Raw genomic sequence first — 18,872 nt, 5'->3', positions numbered from 1 at the left:
TTAAAAAAACAGGTATTTACGAATATTATATATCTTGGATTTTGAATTTTATCTTAAATTATCTTGAATTTTAAATATAATTCATTCTACCTTTTCGATACCTCGATTACCTACTCGTGATTTTAAAGGACTTGGTAGCACTAAATATCGTTGCCCGGAAGGGTTTAACGAATCTCTAAATTGGTTTTGCAAAATAAAAAAAAAGACGGAGAAGTTTGCTTCTTTAAAATCGTGTTACAACAGATGTTTAATTAAAAAAAATTAAATATTATATTGAAATAAAAAGAACCGGGTACCCGTTACTTGATATTATTAAATGAAGTACTGAAACTTTTAAAATATGTTTTCGATGATAAAAAAGATAAGATTTTTTTTATTATATATTCAAATGAGACAAATTAAAACACAAAAAAACGATAGATATATTTTATCCTAAATTAGAGTACAAAATATTTTATTTGTGTACTTTTAAACGTGAGTTCACAAATCTGTTAATTAAAAAAGAAACTGACTGCGAAAGATAGAACCAAATATTGATAAATCGGTGATAAACAATATGTTTGTTTTTATTGCTATTCATAATTTTTATTCCTAGTATTTTTTGATCTCCACATTTCTGATGTTTTTACTATTGTTACTGTGATTTTAATCAATATAATGATAATATAATATAATATATACATTTTAAATTTGTCGCAGAATCTTGTTGTTTTTTTTTCTTAAAGAATGCTGATTTTCAAGTAGGCGTTGAAATGAATAGGTTTTGGAAATAATACTCTACATAAACATTTTTTGATATTTATCAATGAAAGGAAATTACAATTATTAAAACACATATTTTACGACGAAATTATATTTAAGGTTTTCGAACCATAGTGAATTTAATCCGCCGTTGGTCGCGCGAGTATTGCATACGCCGTTGGTCGCGCCTGAGCGAATAGCCGCCTCTCAGTTTTTTATGTTTTCAAGTTTAAATATCGAATTTTTTTTTTTTTTTTGGTATATTTTAGTGTTGTATATATAAAATAAATAAATTCTTTAAAACCTTTATTTACATAACGAAAGAAGAAAAATAAAATAATAAATATTTTAAAAGAAAAATATAATTTTTTTTCGATATATGTTTAAAACTTTAAAAATAACATGGAAAAATATATATTATTTTTGATCTTGATTACTTTAATACTTAGTTATGCAATCTGGACATAGTGCCGATGAATGTTCTTTGCATATTGGGTTATAGCACATGTGGCATTTTATGGTGATTTTGGGATTTTTTTCCTAGGGCAAAAATTACATTTTGGACGATTCTATTCACTTAGTTTTGGGTAATGAATTATCGTAGTATCAGGTTTCTCTCCTAAATACTGCTATATTTTTATTTGCAAACTTTGCGATAAATTTGTTTAATTTGTTTAAATTATCTAAAGGATCGAAAAAATAATTCAAAATAGTTTTTTTATACTATGTATCAATAGAGTTAAATAAAATATATTTATTAAATAAATTAAAAACATAATAATTACAACAAAAAAGTAAATAATAAAAAAAAGAAACTACCAAAAAATAAAATTTCCAGCACGAATCTAGCCCACGTAAATAACGTTCTCTCTCAATCCTTGATATAACACAACTAATACGCAAAACCAAATGTATATCGAATTAGTAAACACGTGTTTGAGCCTGCAATATTGAGGAAAACATAATTCTTGAAAAGTAGAGGGACCCGCAAGTTAATATGTTTCATACAAAAAAAACGGCATCAAAAAAACCGATAGGGTGAGCGCTGCGCCGCCGTGCGACCAACGGCGGGTTAAAAAAATACCTATGTAAAAGCTATTCACCGAAGCAAGAACCGCACTATTAATTTCAGGGCATTTCGGAGAAAATCTAATTAATCAAGCCATGCATAGAATGCATCACATATCCAGTTTAATCGTATTATATTCCTAGCGTTTCTATCGTATTTATAACTAGTTTATGTGTTTGGAAAATTTAGTTTTCATTTAGGAACTGAAAAACAAAATTGTTTATGGTAAACAAAACTGTAGTTATCGAATGACTCTTAAATTTATATGCTTGAAATATTGACTCGACAATTAAAATTAAATTTAAGGATTTGTGAAGCAAAAAAATAAAATGTAAAATATAATAAATAAAATTTGTTAAAGTTATTATTATTAAAGTACGAAACACAATGCCTAAAATATTGTGACTGACAATATGTAAACGTCTGTTTTGTAAATCGTTTTACAAAAATATTATAAAAGGTAAAATTGTATGTAAAAATGAGTTTTCTTGGCATTTAAATTATGTTGATAATTTTAATAGTTTTTCGAACAACATTTGAAAATCAATGGGAATACTATAATAAATTTTAAATTTTCAAAAAATAAATTTAAAAAATAGTGATTATTATGTTGCTAAACGTAAAATTGAGCTGAAATGTTCATTGTTCTATTATGTTTTAGACGTTGCAAAAATTCAACTATATCATCTGGTAGCTCAGATAAAAAAACAGAGATAATAGACCCGAGTTGGTGTACTCGTAATTTTTTATGAGCTTTTGACTCAACGATGCTGATTCTAGTTGACTCAAATACACGATAAAATTATTTTTTTGCACATATCTGAATTTCGATATAAGCTAATAAGATTCACCTTACGAGATTTAATTAATTAAAATTAAAATTATTTTTTTTATTTGAGACTTCGAATATTTAATTTTCTCCTAACGATCATTTAAACAAATTTTTGTTGAAGCAAAACTGTGTTATGAGCTTGAATATGATGCACATTATGTTTTGAGATAAGGGTTGAAAGGCTGATTCATTTGATGGCGGCATTTTATAATTATTTTAAGTATAGTTCATATACAAAAATGCATGTGTATTAAGAAGTACCGTTCCTGTGCACCCAAGACATATAAAAAAAAGCTTTTTCAATTTGAATATGATTTTTAAAAATACAGAAGATTGTCCTTGTATTATTGATGCTTCCTTTCAACTTTTACCAACCCTACTCATATTCATTGATTTTAAGAAATAATTTTGTATTCCATTAGTTGAGTTTGTCTGATCAATGGCGCGGGTAAAATCTGCACGCAGCTTAGCATTCACTTTGCTCTCGGTAACCGCAATGCATATAAGCAATTCCCTTTGGCGCAAACGATTCTTAGAACAATTTTCAATATCGGCTTAAATTTTGATTTTCGATTCCAGAGTATTGTAAATATATGACTTTTTTATTTGTTTAAATGCTTTAAGTGATTTTGTAGATAGTAATTATCCTAAATATTTTCTTTATTGTAGTTTAAGAAACACCGTTTCGATATATATATATATTTATCTTGACTCACCGAGAGGTCTCTCCAGTGTCTTGCTCGGAGTCCTGACGACTGGCAATGAAGATCGTTGTTTGCCACCTCTGCGGAATCCAGTCGAGGCGGTCTCAACCTCTGACATGATTCCTGGATCATCGTCGAATAGCATAGCTGAAGATGGTGGAGGATATCCTCGTGGAAGCGACCCCTGTTTATTAAAACCATAATTTAAAAAAAACACGCATAAGACATTAAAATAATGATATATAGTAGACCATTCACACGAGTGTACCGAATATACATGACACAATTTATATTAAAAAGAGCTGAAATAATAAAGAAATCAATCACAACTTACTAATAAATACTTACACTGCAATTATGTACGGGACAATTGTGGTAAATGATCGATTGGCGAGAATCATTTTCAAGATCCCGATTACAAATGGGGCTGATGCTATTTACTTCGGCATACTGTTGGAGAAGGCACATACATAAATTATTAATATTGTTATTAACATATAATATTTAATCAATTTTTCTTAAAGGTTCAATTTAAAAATGTTTAATTTATATGTCTGCCACAATTATAAATTATTATATTTTCTTACCAAAAGGGACAAAATTTATTGTAAGATACGCAAAAATATTTTTCTTGATGCATTGTTAATGCCAAGTATGCTAAATAATAAATTGTTTATAAAAGTCAGATTTGTGTTTAAATTTTTAACGAATTAATTTAACATGTAACTTAACTTTTTAAAATGTGAGGGTTTGCGTATCGCGCGTTTTCTTACTCGCATCTCGTTTCGACCACCAATGTTGGGGTCATCGTCTCGGGCGTAGTCTGGCCACCACAGACTTTTCAACTGTTTCGTCATTGTATGCATTGTTTAATTTTGAGCAAAATTTATTAAGAATCTATTCATATCGAAACAATATAAATTTATATTGTAATTTATTTAGTGTGCCTAATGAAAATTTAATTTTATACGTTTATAGATTTATCTATGTTTCATTTTAAGAACTTATTAACGCCATTGCTATGTATTTAAATTTACTACCTTTATTTTAAACGTACCTTTACATCAATATTATATTTCGATGTTTGATAAGTGTGAGTTAATCATTAAAGTATACTATTTAGTAGCACGTAAAATACGAAGTAAATTTCATGCTCGAGCGCGATATTTCACGATACAAAGGACGTTCAACATTCAAGCGAACTCTCAATTCTGAAGAAGCGAGAAAATAAAACTAGCTTAAGTTGAACATATTGTGATGCAAAAAATATTTTCCGGAAGAATCTTTTACGTACGACTAGAAAGTTTATATGATATTTACATTCATATTTTTTTGATTTTTTACTAAATATTTTAAAGTATCAACTTATAAAGAATTTCTTCGATCAACATTTGCAGGAAAAAGTTACAGTAATAATAGGCAATGTGACAACAGCGTATTAAAACTTGGTGATGGGAATCGACGACATAAACTTATTGATAATAACTATTCTTGTGTAACCGGTTTTCAATATTAGCGTATGTTTTGAGAAATATAAAGTAGACTTTGAAATAATAAGTCAACTTAAACGACAACGCTGTTCGAGACTATATTTTATTTGATCCTCTGGATTCAAGAATAGAAATTTATATTTTACACAAAATACAATTCTATTTGTAACTCTTACTAATAAATCTCAATAGATACTTTCACACTCATTAAAATAACTATTCTAATTATAAAAAGCTATAAGATGCGATTTATATTTTTTCATAAAAAGTCTAGACATAGACATACAACTCTATGTTATATGTCTAGATATAGACATACAACAAAATGACTCGCTTGCATTAAGCATAACTAACGACTATGTTTACATCTATAAAAAGTGAACTTATATTTCCTACGGCAGGATATGTGTATATATATATAGCCGCAATATATATATATATATATATATATATATATATATATATATATATATATATATATATATATACACCTAAATATAAATAAAATATAATATTATTTTTACAGGGGTTCCAAAAATATTTCCATTAATAATATTTTATCTGTTATACATAAAAAATAATTTAATCTTGAAAGAAATTTAACAAAACAGCTCATGTTCTATTTATTAAAATATTAATGCAATTCAAGTCAAAATTAAAAACTATGTAATTTTAAACTAGTGATAAATTACTAATTGAGATGCAACGGTTTTAAACTTATGGCCAATAATAAACAACGCCTTAAAAAGAAATTGAGGAAAGAAGACCTAATATTTAATAAACATTATCACTTTCTTAAAGCATTAGTAACAATTAAGTCTACGATTAGAAAAATTGGATTATTTTATTCTACGGATGGATATACCAACCGTAGGATAAAGTATTTATTACAAAATTAATATTTAAAATATTATATCCTTTACAAAAAATAGTGTATTATTCCAAGAGCAATAAAACGTGTCTGCTCTTATTATATCTACAAAATGTACTTGCATTTCAATGGAAACTTTTGAAATTGAATAATTTTTAAGATATTTATTAATTACTAATGATGACATAACATATGGGTTAATTAAAAAAGTACAGAAATTTAAAATAATTGGTAGCCTGTTAAAGCAATACTAAAAATTAGGCCTACGATTATAAAAGAAAAGTTTTAAGGCCGTCGCTAAAAGTATTTTAATTTCACTATGTAATTTTCTGCAAAAATACATACATCTAAATATTATCTCTGCAGAAGCTCTAAAAGAGCTAAAAGACAAAATATTTGCAATAATAATATTTTATCCACTGCGCAAAATAATATTTTCCGCAAAAACGAATTTTACGAATCTGCTATTATTATATAATAAATACAAATTGTAGATTAAAGCTATTTAATCTAAAATTTATAGCATTGTAAAAAATTGAATTATAACTAATAATGATTTAACATATGCTGGAAAGTTTCAAAATGCACTTTTTAACTTTATGCCAAATATTAAACTATACCTAAACAACGGTTTAAGTAAAAAAAAGTCATTGATCGCTTGCTATTGCACTACTAACAATCTGGGCTATGAAAAGTGAGCTAACTTAACCCACATTTTGGCGTTATATATAAAATTAGCCGTCGCTAAAAGTGACAATATTTCGCTATATGATTTTCTGCAAAAATACATCAATCTAAATAATCTACGATAACGCATTACAAGTATTTTATTCTAGAGTTGGAATAATAATCATAAAAACCAGCCGTCGCTTAAAGCGTCAATATTTTTCTACGTGATTTGCTGCAAAAATAGTAAGTGCAATTCAATTAAAAAAATATTATTCGTTAATTATAAAATATTTTAACGAAGATATAACAATTACCGAGAAGGTACGAGATGCGCTTTTCAACTTTACGGCAAATAATATACTACGCCATAAATTTAGTAAAACATGTCCGGATATCTGAAAAAAATGAATCGCTTGCTAACTAACAATCTGGCCTAGTATTATAAAAAGTGAGCTAATTTCACAATACGGCTTGGATAGTTATAACAAAAGTTAGCCGTCGCTTTTTTGCAATGTGATTTTCAGCAAAAATACATAAATTTAAATAATATACATTAAAGCACTACTAACAAATATGCCTACGGTTATGAAAATTGAACTTATTTTATTTTAAGGTTAGGATATTTATCATGAAAACCAGCCGTCGCTTAAAGCGTGTTTTGCCGCAAAAATGCGTAATTATCTTTACAGTTGTTCCATAAGGAGCTAATAGTATTTTATTATATTTTATTTATATAAAAAAATATTTTATCTCTAAAGCAATTTAATGAATCAATTATTATAAAATATTTATTAATTTTAATAAAGATTACCGATAAGTTACAAAATGTGCTTTTCAATTTTACGGCTAATAATATATTACGCCAAAAATTGGGTAAAGTAAAAAATGTCCTGATATGTATATGAAAAAAGTTGATCGCTTGCTCAAAGTATATATGCATAAAAATTCTAAGTGAAATTAAATTCAGAATTCAATAATCGATAATTATAAAATATTTATTCATTTTAATAAAGATATAACGATTACCAATAAGTTGCGAAATGCGCTTTTCAATTTTACGGCTAATAATATACTACGCCAAAAATTAGGTTAAGTAAAAAATTAGCCGCTTGCTTATTACTTATAATTTGGCTTATTACTATGAAAAATGAGTCAATTTTATAATACAGCTGAAAAATTAATTACAAAATTTAGCCGTCGGTAAAAGCAATGTGATTTTCTGCTTAAGTAAATTTATCTAAATAATATACATTTAAGCACTATTAATAATTATGGCTACTGTCATTAAAATTGCACTTATAATATTTTAGAGATGAAATATTTATCATAAAAACCAGCCGTCGCTTAAAGTGTCAATATTTTTCCACATGATTTGCTGTAAAAATGCATAAATCTAAATATTATACATTAATATCTTTGCAGAAGTTCCATAAAAAGCTAAACGTCAGAATATTTGCATAAATAATATTTTATTTAATACAAATAATAGTATTTATCTCAATAACTGAAATTAATAGTTATATAATATTTATTAATTTTAATAAAGATATAATGAGTACTGATTAGATACGAAATGCGCTTTTCAATTTTCCGGCTAATTGGGCTAAGTAAAAAATTTCCGAATATCTGAAAGAAATCAATCGCTTTCTACTAAATACTATTAACAATCTGGTAACTAATTTAAATATACGACTGGAATATTTATTACAAATATCGCAATGTGATTTTTTGCCAAAAACATACATCTAAATAATATATTATACATTAAAGCACTACTAATAAAATTGCACTTATTTTATTTTAAGGTTGTGATATTTATCATAAAAACCAGCCGTGTCTTAATGCGTCAATAAGTTTCTATGTGATTTGCTGCAAAAATGCATAAATCATAAATATTATATATAATTATTTTTGCAGTTGTTCCATAAAAATATAAAATATATGCTAAAATCATATTTAATTTTCTACATATAATAATATTTTTCCTCGAGAGAAAATTAATAAATTTATTTAGAAATGGTAAGTTAAATTCAATTAAAAATTTATTAATCGATAATTTTAAGGTATGTATAACGATTACCGAGAAGTTACGAGATGCGCTTTTTAATAATACGGCAAATAATATACTACGCCAAAATACAGGTTAAGTAAAAAAAATCCGAATATCTGAAAGAACTTGATCGCTTGCTTAAAGTACTATAACACTAACAATCTGGCCTAGTCCTATGAAAAGAAAGCTAATTTTATAATACGGCTGGAATATGTATTACAAAAATTAGCCGTCGGTAAAAGTATTAATATTTTGCAATGTGATTTTCTGTCAAAATACATTTATCTGAATAATATACATTAAAGCACAATTATGGCTATGGTTATGAAAACTGAATTTATTTTATTTTACAATAAAGCGATGTTTATTACAAAAATCAGCCGTCGCTTATGCGCTTTTCTGCAAAAATACATAAATCTATAATTTATACAATAAAAAAAGATGAGAACTAAAATATTTTAATAAATAATATTTAATCAACTATCCAGAATATTATATTATTATTTAAGTAATTTAACGAATGTGTTTTAGTTATATTTACAGATTGTGCAATTTAATTTAAATAAACAATTACTGACGAATATGTATTTTCAAGAAGGTGCGCTTTTTATTTTTATGACATATAATAAACAACGCCGAAAATATATTATATATAATTAGTAATGTCTATTTTCTACGATAGTAATATTTATTAATATCCTCAAAATACATAAATCTTAATATTATAAATCAATAAAATGCAATAAAGATTAGAAAGAGAGTCAATAAAATTGCATGAATAATTCACCTTATTTCGCAAAATAGTATTTTATCCCGAGAATAATTTCTCGTATCTGAAATTTATTTATAAATGTATTTTATTTACTGAGCCGTGAATGTATCTTTCGTGCTCTATATACATAAATTATATATAGAGGCTGGTTTTAAAGTACTATTAACAACGTCACAAGTGCCAAGAAACATATATTATTATTTTGTAATGAAATATATGATGGGCTTGGTATTTTATTTTACATGAGAGCTAAAACATAAAATATTTTATTGAAATAAATAAATAATGATTAATCGCTGGCAGCGGATGTCTGAGATGCTGCTAAGAAGTGGTAAATTGATTTAATTGTAAATACCTGGTGTTCTAGAAAGTCGTAGTCATCTTCTGGTGTCTGCGTCGTTTTGCTCTCTGTCTCCTGGTTATTTGCAGGACTTGTTTGGCCGGGGGGTGATGACTCTGGGGTGACTCCGCCGACTAGCGGGACTCCCAATAAGATATCCGGAGGTGCACTTTGCGAGCGTTGACGTGATGCTCTCAAAGAAAGATGGAACGTGCGGGATGAAAAAGGTGCGCTGTGATGACGCACGTGACAGTTGCTCCCGGTTGCAGCTGCCACGTGGCACGATAGTCGCTGGCCATTGCCAGACATAAGAAGAGAATCTAATCGGGAAAGTTCTGTACGACCTCGGGATAGTGCCTCGTAATAAAGGCCTCGTACATTGTAGGGATGAAGAGGACAATTGTGAATATGAGCGAAAGTTACACGACGACCACGACTTCTTGGACGTCTCGGATTAGCCGGTGGCACATAAGGCTCAAATTCAGGTTCAGAGAACCTCTTAATCCATTTGTGTAAGAACAACATTTTGTTGCGTTTAAATGGTACGCTGCGGATGCTGTTGCATTTCAGCGTGCAGCGCGAGATGCGAATGAATTTGCAGGTAAGGGTACTCGCGGTAGGTACGGCAGCGCGCGCACCAAGGCCGTTGCACGTGTCTGGCCCTAGCAAATGAAATAGGATAGGAAACGTTGGTACTTTCAACTTGATAACGTTGGTCCGGCGCATTGTGAACTTTACTTACCATATTAATTATGAATAAATAAAATTTTAGTAACTCTAAAATGATCTAAGAAAAAAATCCATCCAATCGCGGACCTTCTATTTAAATTACCATTTACCCCAAACTAATTTTCATTAAAAAAAATACCATTAAGCAGATATAGCATTCGACATACAATATATAAATATTTATGTTAAAGTTTCCCATAATTTATAAGGAAACTCGCGGTACGTGTCGCAGCACGCGCGCCAAGGCCGTCGCATGCAAACGCGGAATATATATTTGAACGCGGATTGTATCGTGCCTTTTTAATAATACGAAGAAGGGATGAAAATTTCACTAAATCAGTACACTAGGATATACGCAAAATCGCTGATTAAAGCTTTTTATTAAAATTAGCGTGTATTAAAAATAACAATGAAGAAATATGAACCAGTGTGAAAAAATGTAAAATACCTTGCATTAATGTATATATTACGGGGTTTTTAACGCAAATTTCACTTCACTTGTAAGGGTACTCGTGGTAGGTATTACAGCGCGCGCATCAAGGCCGTCGCTTGCAAAACGAAACGGCACGATGTTTCAGACCCGACGCAAATGCAAGTATAGATATGAAATGATGCGCGTATATTCACGTGGCGTTTAAAATGGAATAAATGGTTGAAAACGACACTTTAATTTATTGTATCGGTAATAATGCTAAAGATATATGATAAATAATAATGACGTTTTTTCAATATACAATTTATATTGATTGTTAAATAGTAATTTTTTTTAACAACAACAAAAATACACTTTGGAAATAATGAAAGAAATTTGTCCTTTAGAAAAAATCTACGTAGTACTATATTGTATGAATTTCATATGAAAAAGAATGCAACAGCTGCTACAAAAAATATTTGTGCAATTTATGGCGATATTTGGATGTCAGACAATGCACGAGATACTTCTAGTGTTTTTGATTTTATGGATGAGCCTCAAAATAGACCATACAACTTGGGGATGAAATAGTCATACGAGCAGAAAACAAACCATATTTAACGATATTGAATATTAGTCCAGTCAAATAAGGCGAAATAAAGGCTAAACCTCGGAATGAAAGATAACAAGCTGAAATTTTGCACAGACTTTCGTATTGATGTTCTAAGGACAGGGTAAAAAGTATCATAAAATATCGTGTCTGCTAATCAAGATATCAAAGGTCAAAGGTCACAAAATTTGTTTTTCTGCAAATATCTCGCATTTTATGCGTCACACGTCATTAGATGCTTAACAAAACTTGTAAAGCATAAAATTTTCTACAAGTTTGGTTATAATATTTGTTTTGTATCCATAACCGTTTTTGAGATATAGCGCGAAGAGTGGGAGGCGTACATCCGTTTATAGAATCCAGCGAGTATTTCTACCTGCTTAACTTGGTATAAGCTTTGAAAAAGTAAGCAATCGTGAAAAAAGTGGTCTCGGCAAGTCGTTTGAACCATAATTTTATTACTTTTTTTATTGTATTATTAGGAATTATGAATGAAATATTGCTCGACTAGAAATTTGTGCGAAAAAATTGAAAGAGTTGAGAGATGTCCTTACGGTGTATGTACCAGATGATAAGAAGATCATTTCCAAATTAAGAGAAAAATATTTAACTGACATTATAATTACAACGAAGATTGGATCATTCCCTATTTTTTCTTTTCGCGATGCTCAAGCTTAAATTTTATCCATAGCTTGGTATGAAAATAAAAAAGGCACTTCGGAAGAAGAACACTTGCGCGTAGTGGAAGCTGCTGCGTCGATTATTAGAGAAGATATTCGATCTTCTGTTGTTGAGACCAAGTCCTATCCGCCCCCGAGTAAAATATTAATGAAGAAATTCCGAAAACTTTATTACATTTTCTGCAAGAAGTTATTATAAAGAACAGAAAAGGAAAGACGGGGCATTTTAAAACGAAATACACAGCTATAAGTTATGCTATAATGACTTCCATACGAAAACGGTCCTTTTCTTCGCAGTTATTAATAGGCCTATCTGTATTTCTTCATAGAAGAAATACAGATAGGCCAAACATCCATAAAGACTTTTGGATGTTTTGTCAAGTTTAGGTTTTTTCGCTTCATATAGTGATACTGTAAAATGTTAAATTTCAGCTGTTTATCACCCACAGCATCGTAATCAACCATCAGAGTCAAGTGCCTTAGTACAGTATGCAGCGGATAATGCAGAAAAATATTTATACTCTTGATGGCTATAATACTGTTCATATAATGGGAATGATAAAAATAATAACTTCAAAATCTGAAGTTATATCCGATGACCGCATAAAGAAATTTACAACAAAACCAAGTGCAAAGGAGTTAGCAGCACTATCACATATACCCCTTCTAGTGTATGAAAATCATGTCGTACCCGGATTGAGCAAGAGATTCAAGTTCGAAATTTTAATGATGTAGAAGAACTAACTGAACAAATATTTAATGTAGTTGATTTGTTGTGGATGTACGGAAAGTGTAAAAATATCTCACCGTTGCCAGGGTGGAATGGATTTATTGAACAACTTACAAAACAATGAGAACTTTGTAACTTCTCGGATTCTGTTTCTTACTTTTATTCATCATCCTGCGAGTAATATGGACACAATTTACAACACATTACTACAGTGTACTACAAACACTGCCAAGAAACATGAAGAAAGAACATGCTTAATAACTTTTGATCAGCCGTTGTACATAAAAGCACGTGAAATCGTAGCAGCTTCAGATGCTAACTCAGACTTGTCCAGAGTAGTTGTGAAACTAGGAGGCTTTCATATGCTTATGTCTTTTATTGGATGCATAGGGTATATAATGAATGGAAGCTGAATCAAGGAAGCTCTCAGTACAATTTATGCTTCGAATTCTGTCGACAAAATGTTGGATGGTCACGCTTTTGCAAGAAGTATCAGAGGCCATACGCTATTAATTTTTGCATTATCGATGATGATTTTTGAAGATATGGAGATTGAAAGTTATAATGCTTTAGATGGGTTCATTCAGCAGATAACAATTTGCGATGTTTCCTATGAAACTGTGGAAAAATGTGCAGGTAGCTCTGGCTCCGTAGTTCACATAGCGTTATCCTATAAACGGATGCGCGCTTCCCACTCCCCGCGCTATATCTCGAAAACCATGAACCATACGAAGAAATAATTCAAAACAAACTTGTAGAAAATTTTATTTTCTATAAGTATTGTAAAACATCTAATGACATGCAACGCAAAGGAGGCGAGATATTTTCAAAAAAACGATTTTTATGACCTTTGACCTTTAATATCTTGATTAGCAGACACGATATATTATGAGACTTTTCACCCTATCTTTAGAACGCCAAAACAAAGGTCTGTGCAAAATTTCAGCTTGTTATCTTTCATTCCGAGGTTAAACCCTTATTTGACTGGACTATATGTTTATTGGGCGATGGTCTTTTGGGCGGGGTACGCGACAGTTGGGCGACGGACAAATGGGTGATTCCGGTCAATTGGGACACGGTCAATTGGGCGACGGTCAAATGGGCGATTCAAAATGGGCGACGGTCAAATGGACGATGGTCTTTTGGGCGATACGGTAATAATAATGCATTACAAATAAATGAGATGCAAATCATGATCTTATAATTAATTAAAAAATTAACATAATTTAATACATATTAAAATATACATATATATCATATACATATACGTACATACGAAAATATAAGTAATATTTTTTAGAATAGAATTAAAAGATGAAAACATTATTCGGTCTAAACAAAATATAATATACATACATAAGATATATGTATATATTTACTTATCATTAGTGCATATTTAATCATAAAATATCACTTAACCAGTTTGATTTTTTTATTCAAGAATTTAAGAGAGCTACCCGTTATCATAAAAAACTTAGGCTTAAGTCGGTAATTATATTATAAATACCTACCTGATAAATGTTTATAGTGGGCCCTTACGCAAATTTTTTTTATGTTTTGAGCCTTGGAAACTACTGTGAGAACAAACTTTTGGAAATTCCAAAAATCGTATATTTTACAGTTATCTATATTAAATTAAATAGAATAGTTATATATTAAGATAATAACACAGAACTTGCGCTAAAAAGTGTTTATCGTGGATTTTGCCCTTTACGCGATTTTTTTATATTTTGCGACTTATAAATTACTGTGAGAACAATCTTTTGGAATTTCCATAAATCGCATATTTTACCGTTATCTATTTTAAGCTGGATAGGGTAGTTATATATAAATATAATAACCTAGAACTAGCGCTGATAAATGTTTATCGTGGATTTTGCCCTTAACGCGATTTTTTTTTGTGTTTTGCGCCTTGGAAATTAGTGTGAGAATAAACTTTGGAAATTCACAAAAATCGCATATTTTACAGTTATCTATTTAAAACTAGATAGGGTAGTTATATATAAATATAAAAAACCCATAATTAGCGCTCAGTATACTTTTGAATTTTGACTGAAAACGTTCGCAAAAAGTTTCGTTGCGTCTTTGAAAATTATTTTTGTCGTGGTTTTAAAACACTTTGTCACAGTGTCATTGTGTTTTTGGTAAAAAATTCAGTACAGCAAGAAAATAAGTATGTGTCTTTTTATTCACATGTGGGTTATATTTTATGTGTTATTTATAAATAATTGTTTTTTATAGATCATTGTTGAGAACGACTAATTTGAGTTACCACCGTTTATATTCTTCGTAAATGGATTATTCAGGCATATTAAGTCAAAAAGACAAGGAAAAATATGTTTGGAATGGATATCTTTATGAAAAGAATAGACCAAAGAATTTTTATTAAAGTTTTGAGGTACAATAGAAAAAATATCATAGAATATTTACATGGTATTGCATATAATTATAATATGAGTTAATAATTTGAAAATAAAATTGTTTTTCATTTAATATAATTTTTCGTTTTAATTTATATTTTATTAATATTTACAATAAAGCAAAGCGTGCAAGTTTTTTTTTAATTTCTGTCGCCCATATGACCTTCGCCCAAATAACCATCGCCCAATTGACCGGAATCGCCCATTTGTCCGTCGCCCAAATGTCGCGTACCGGGTCAATTGGACGGTCAGATGGGCGACAAAAATAAAAAAAACTTGCACGCTTTGCTTTATTGTAAATATTAATAAAATATAAATTAAAACGAAAAAGTATATTAAATGAAAAACAATTTTATTTTCAAATTATTAACTCATATTATAATTATATGCAATACCACGTAAATATTCTATGATATATTCTCTATTGTACCTCAAAACTTTTATAAAAATTCTTTGGTCTATTCTTTTCATAAAGATATCCATTACAAAAATATTTTTCCTTGTCTTTTTGACTTAATATGCCTGAATTATCCACTTTGAAGAATATAAACTACGGTCACTCAAATTAGTCGTTCTCAACAATGATCTATAAAAAACAATTACCTATAAATAACACATAAAATATAACCCACATGTGAATAAAAAGATACATACTTATTTTCTTGCTGTACTGAATTTTATACCAAAAACACAATGACACGTGACAAAGTGTTTTTAAACCACGACAAAAATACTTTTCAAAGAAGCAACGAAACTTTTTGCGAACGTTTTCAGTCAAAATTTAAAAGTATGCTGGGCGCTAGTTATGGGTTATTATATTTATATTTAACTACCCTATCTAGTTTTAAATAGATAACTGTAAAATATGCGATTTTTGTTAATTCCCAAAGTGTATTCTCACATTAATTTAAAAGGCTCAAAACATAAAAAATCGCGGTTAGGGCAAAATCCACGATAAACATGAATCAGCGCTATTTCTGTGTTGTTATATTTATATATAACTACCCTATACAGTTTAAAATAGATAACTGTAAAATATGCGATTTTTGTAAATTTCCAAAGTTTATTCTCACACTAATTTACAAGGCTCAAAACATTAAAAAAATTCGCGGTAAGGGCAAAATCCACGATAAACATTTATCAGCGCTATTTCTGGGTTATTATATTTATATATAACTACCCTATCCAGTTTAAAATAGATAAAAGTAAAAATGCGATTTTTGGAAATTCCAAAAGATTGTTCTCACAGTAATTTATAAATCGCAAAATATAAAAAAATCACTGAAAGGGCAAAATCCACGATAAGCACTTATCAGCGCTAGTTCTGTGTTATTATATTTATATATAACTATCCTATTTAATTTAGAATAGATAACTGTAAAATATGCGATTTTTGGAACTTCCAAAAATTTGTTCTCACAGTAGTTTCCAGTCTCAAAACATAAAAAAAAATTCGCGGAAGGGCCCACTATAAATATTTATCAAGTAGGTATTTTTAATAAAATTACTGACTTAAGCTTAAGTGTTTTATGATATCGGGTAGCTTTCTTAACTTCTTGAATAAAAAAATCAAACTGTTTAAGTGATATTTTATGATTAAATATGCACAAATGATAAGTAAATATATACATATATCTTATGTAGGTATATTATATTTAGTTTAGACCGAATAATGTTTTCATCTCTTAATTATTTTTTAAAAAATATTACTTATATTTTCGCATGTACGTATATTTATATGTATATATATGAATATGTATTAAATTATGTTAATTATTTAAATAATTATAAGATCATGTTTGCATCACATTTATTTGTAATGTATTATTATTGTATCGCCCATTTTAAAACGCCCAATTGACCGTGTCCCTTTGGGTGATACATTAATAGTACAATGCAAATCTTATTTCTATTGTTTTATTCAGTAACATTACCCTATTAACAATTATTTATTTAACATAATGTACTACATATTAAAATATATACATACATATGAAAATATTTGTCATATTCTTAGAATAAAAATATTATACGCTATTAGAAAAAATATATAATATATATTTTTACTTAATTATAAAATATCATTTAAACCGATTGATTTTTTTTATTCAAGAACTTGTGAGACTTACCCGATATCATAAAACATTTCGGCTTAAGCCGGTAATTTTAATATCACAACTGATAAATATTTATAGTTGATTCTGCCCTTTACGCGATCTACTTTTTATGTTTTGAGCCATGGAAATTGATGATAAATGAAATGTGGCCATGACTAGATCCCGAAAATAATAATAATAAGAATGAAAATCTAGCGTTAAAAATACACATTGCTCCCCTTAGACTGATATTTATCAAAAAAATCGCCATAAAATAAATCCTAATATAGAAACAATTACTTAGACCCATATTAACATATGCCTATCTAGTGTCAAATAACACTAGCAATACCATTTTTTAATTAGCTTTAAAAATTATGTATTAAAAAACTTTATAATAGCCTACAAATACTAGAAAATTTCATACAATACATACGGTATACACAAATGTGTTCAAGTTAACACTCAATCTATATTTTCTTAATCAGTTACATTACCCTAAAATTATAACAACTAATGTTTTATTTTATTTTTTCATTATGTTATAGGATATACTAACTAAGTAATTATATTTAAATAAACGTTTCATTATTAATAAGAGAAGTACTCATACATTGAGAATATTAAAAATTAAGAATTCGCTTTTATTGATTTCGACGAATAACACATGGAGATCAATTTTACAATAGAGATTATAAACAGAAGGATGATACCATTCTTAGAGACGGTATTTTAAAAACTTTCTTTTGAAAACTATCCGACGTTAGAGATACAAACCGTAAACAGGGCTTAAGTTCAATCGGTTTAAAAGACATTTATAAAAATAACAATACAAGACTTACGAGGGATCAGTTATAAACTAGTCGTATCAAAGCAAGTAATACGATCAATTTCTGTATGAAATATTATGCGCCACCAAATAGATTCGTATTATGCACTTTTACATTGTAGTTGAATAATTTAGTACCCAAGTAACGTTATAGATACATGCTGAGAAACTGTGTATTAATTAACGTTGATGTCGACTTGGTAATTTAGACATGAAACATATTTTGATTTTAGACATGAAACATATTAGACATATTTTGATTTTATATATATATGAATAACTGATCAAATGGCTAACGTTTGGTTTGGTAGTTTTAAAGGATAAGGTTCATGTAATTTTGCTAGATAAATCTATCAGTCCGTAAAGTGTTAAGCGACCTTCAACGAACAAACACAAATAGTTGGTCGTGTAAGAGAGAATATTTCAGAGGACTCGAGGCACCTGACGAATTCTGAAACTCACTTCAGCGTATTTTGAAACCATAATCTTGCATCTGTATAAAATCTGGTCCACTGCATTTTCACTTAAGTGGCTTAATCAACAAACTAAACAGTTGAATCTATGGTTCGGAAAATCCTAGGGCAAAACTCAGCAAAGAGAATTGCATTCCGTGTTTGCTCTAGTATGGGGTGACGACGGAAGAAGAACTCGAACCTTACATGTTCGAGAACAACGCATATTAATGTATATATAAACGTATCTTCCTACTCTCATAAATTTGTAATAAACATTATATGACGAAGCCGCAGTTCGTACAATAAATTTATTTATTTATTTAAACTCAATTTTGCACAAAAAAATTTTAACAATAATACCATTATTGACTAG

The 18,872-nt window shown here is 29.0% G+C and overlaps 2 protein-coding genes across 27 annotated transcripts in view; both read right to left on the bottom strand.

Annotated features, from left to right (window-relative positions):
* LOC148234084 (coiled-coil domain-containing protein AGAP005037) overlaps positions 1 to 18,872 on the bottom strand; it is a 278,647-nt gene that overhangs the window by 116,229 nt on the left and 143,546 nt on the right. For all 26 annotated transcript variants that reach the window (XR_015809854.1, XR_015809853.1, XM_088187296.1 and 23 more), the window contains one exon: positions 3,359 to 3,530. Coding sequence is in view for 24 of the 26 variants with exons in the window: in XM_088187296.1 (XP_088043422.1) it covers positions 3,359 to 3,530 (172 nt within the window). In the remaining 2 variants the exon portion in view is untranslated. The remainder of the gene's footprint in view (positions 1 to 3,358; positions 3,531 to 18,872) is intronic.
* LOC148234087 (uncharacterized) lies at positions 3,634 to 10,381 on the bottom strand. The gene is made up of 3 exons (XM_088188365.1): positions 9,554 to 10,381; positions 3,695 to 3,796; positions 3,634 to 3,648 (listed from the first exon to the last, which is right to left on the bottom strand). Exons 1-3 carry the CDS (start codon positions 10,262 to 10,264, stop codon positions 3,634 to 3,636), a joined length of 828 nt encoding a protein of 275 aa, XP_088044491.1. The 5' UTR covers positions 10,265 to 10,381.

Source organism: Plectrocnemia conspersa, unplaced genomic scaffold, assembly GCF_051122295.1.
Source record: "Plectrocnemia conspersa isolate PC_06_02 unplaced genomic scaffold, ASM5112229v1 ptg000006l, whole genome shotgun sequence".
Classification (NCBI taxonomy): domain Eukaryota; kingdom Metazoa; phylum Arthropoda; class Insecta; order Trichoptera; family Polycentropodidae; genus Plectrocnemia; species Plectrocnemia conspersa.
The sequence above is the reverse complement of the archived record's forward strand: the minus strand, read 5'-3'. Positions and strand labels throughout refer to the sequence as shown.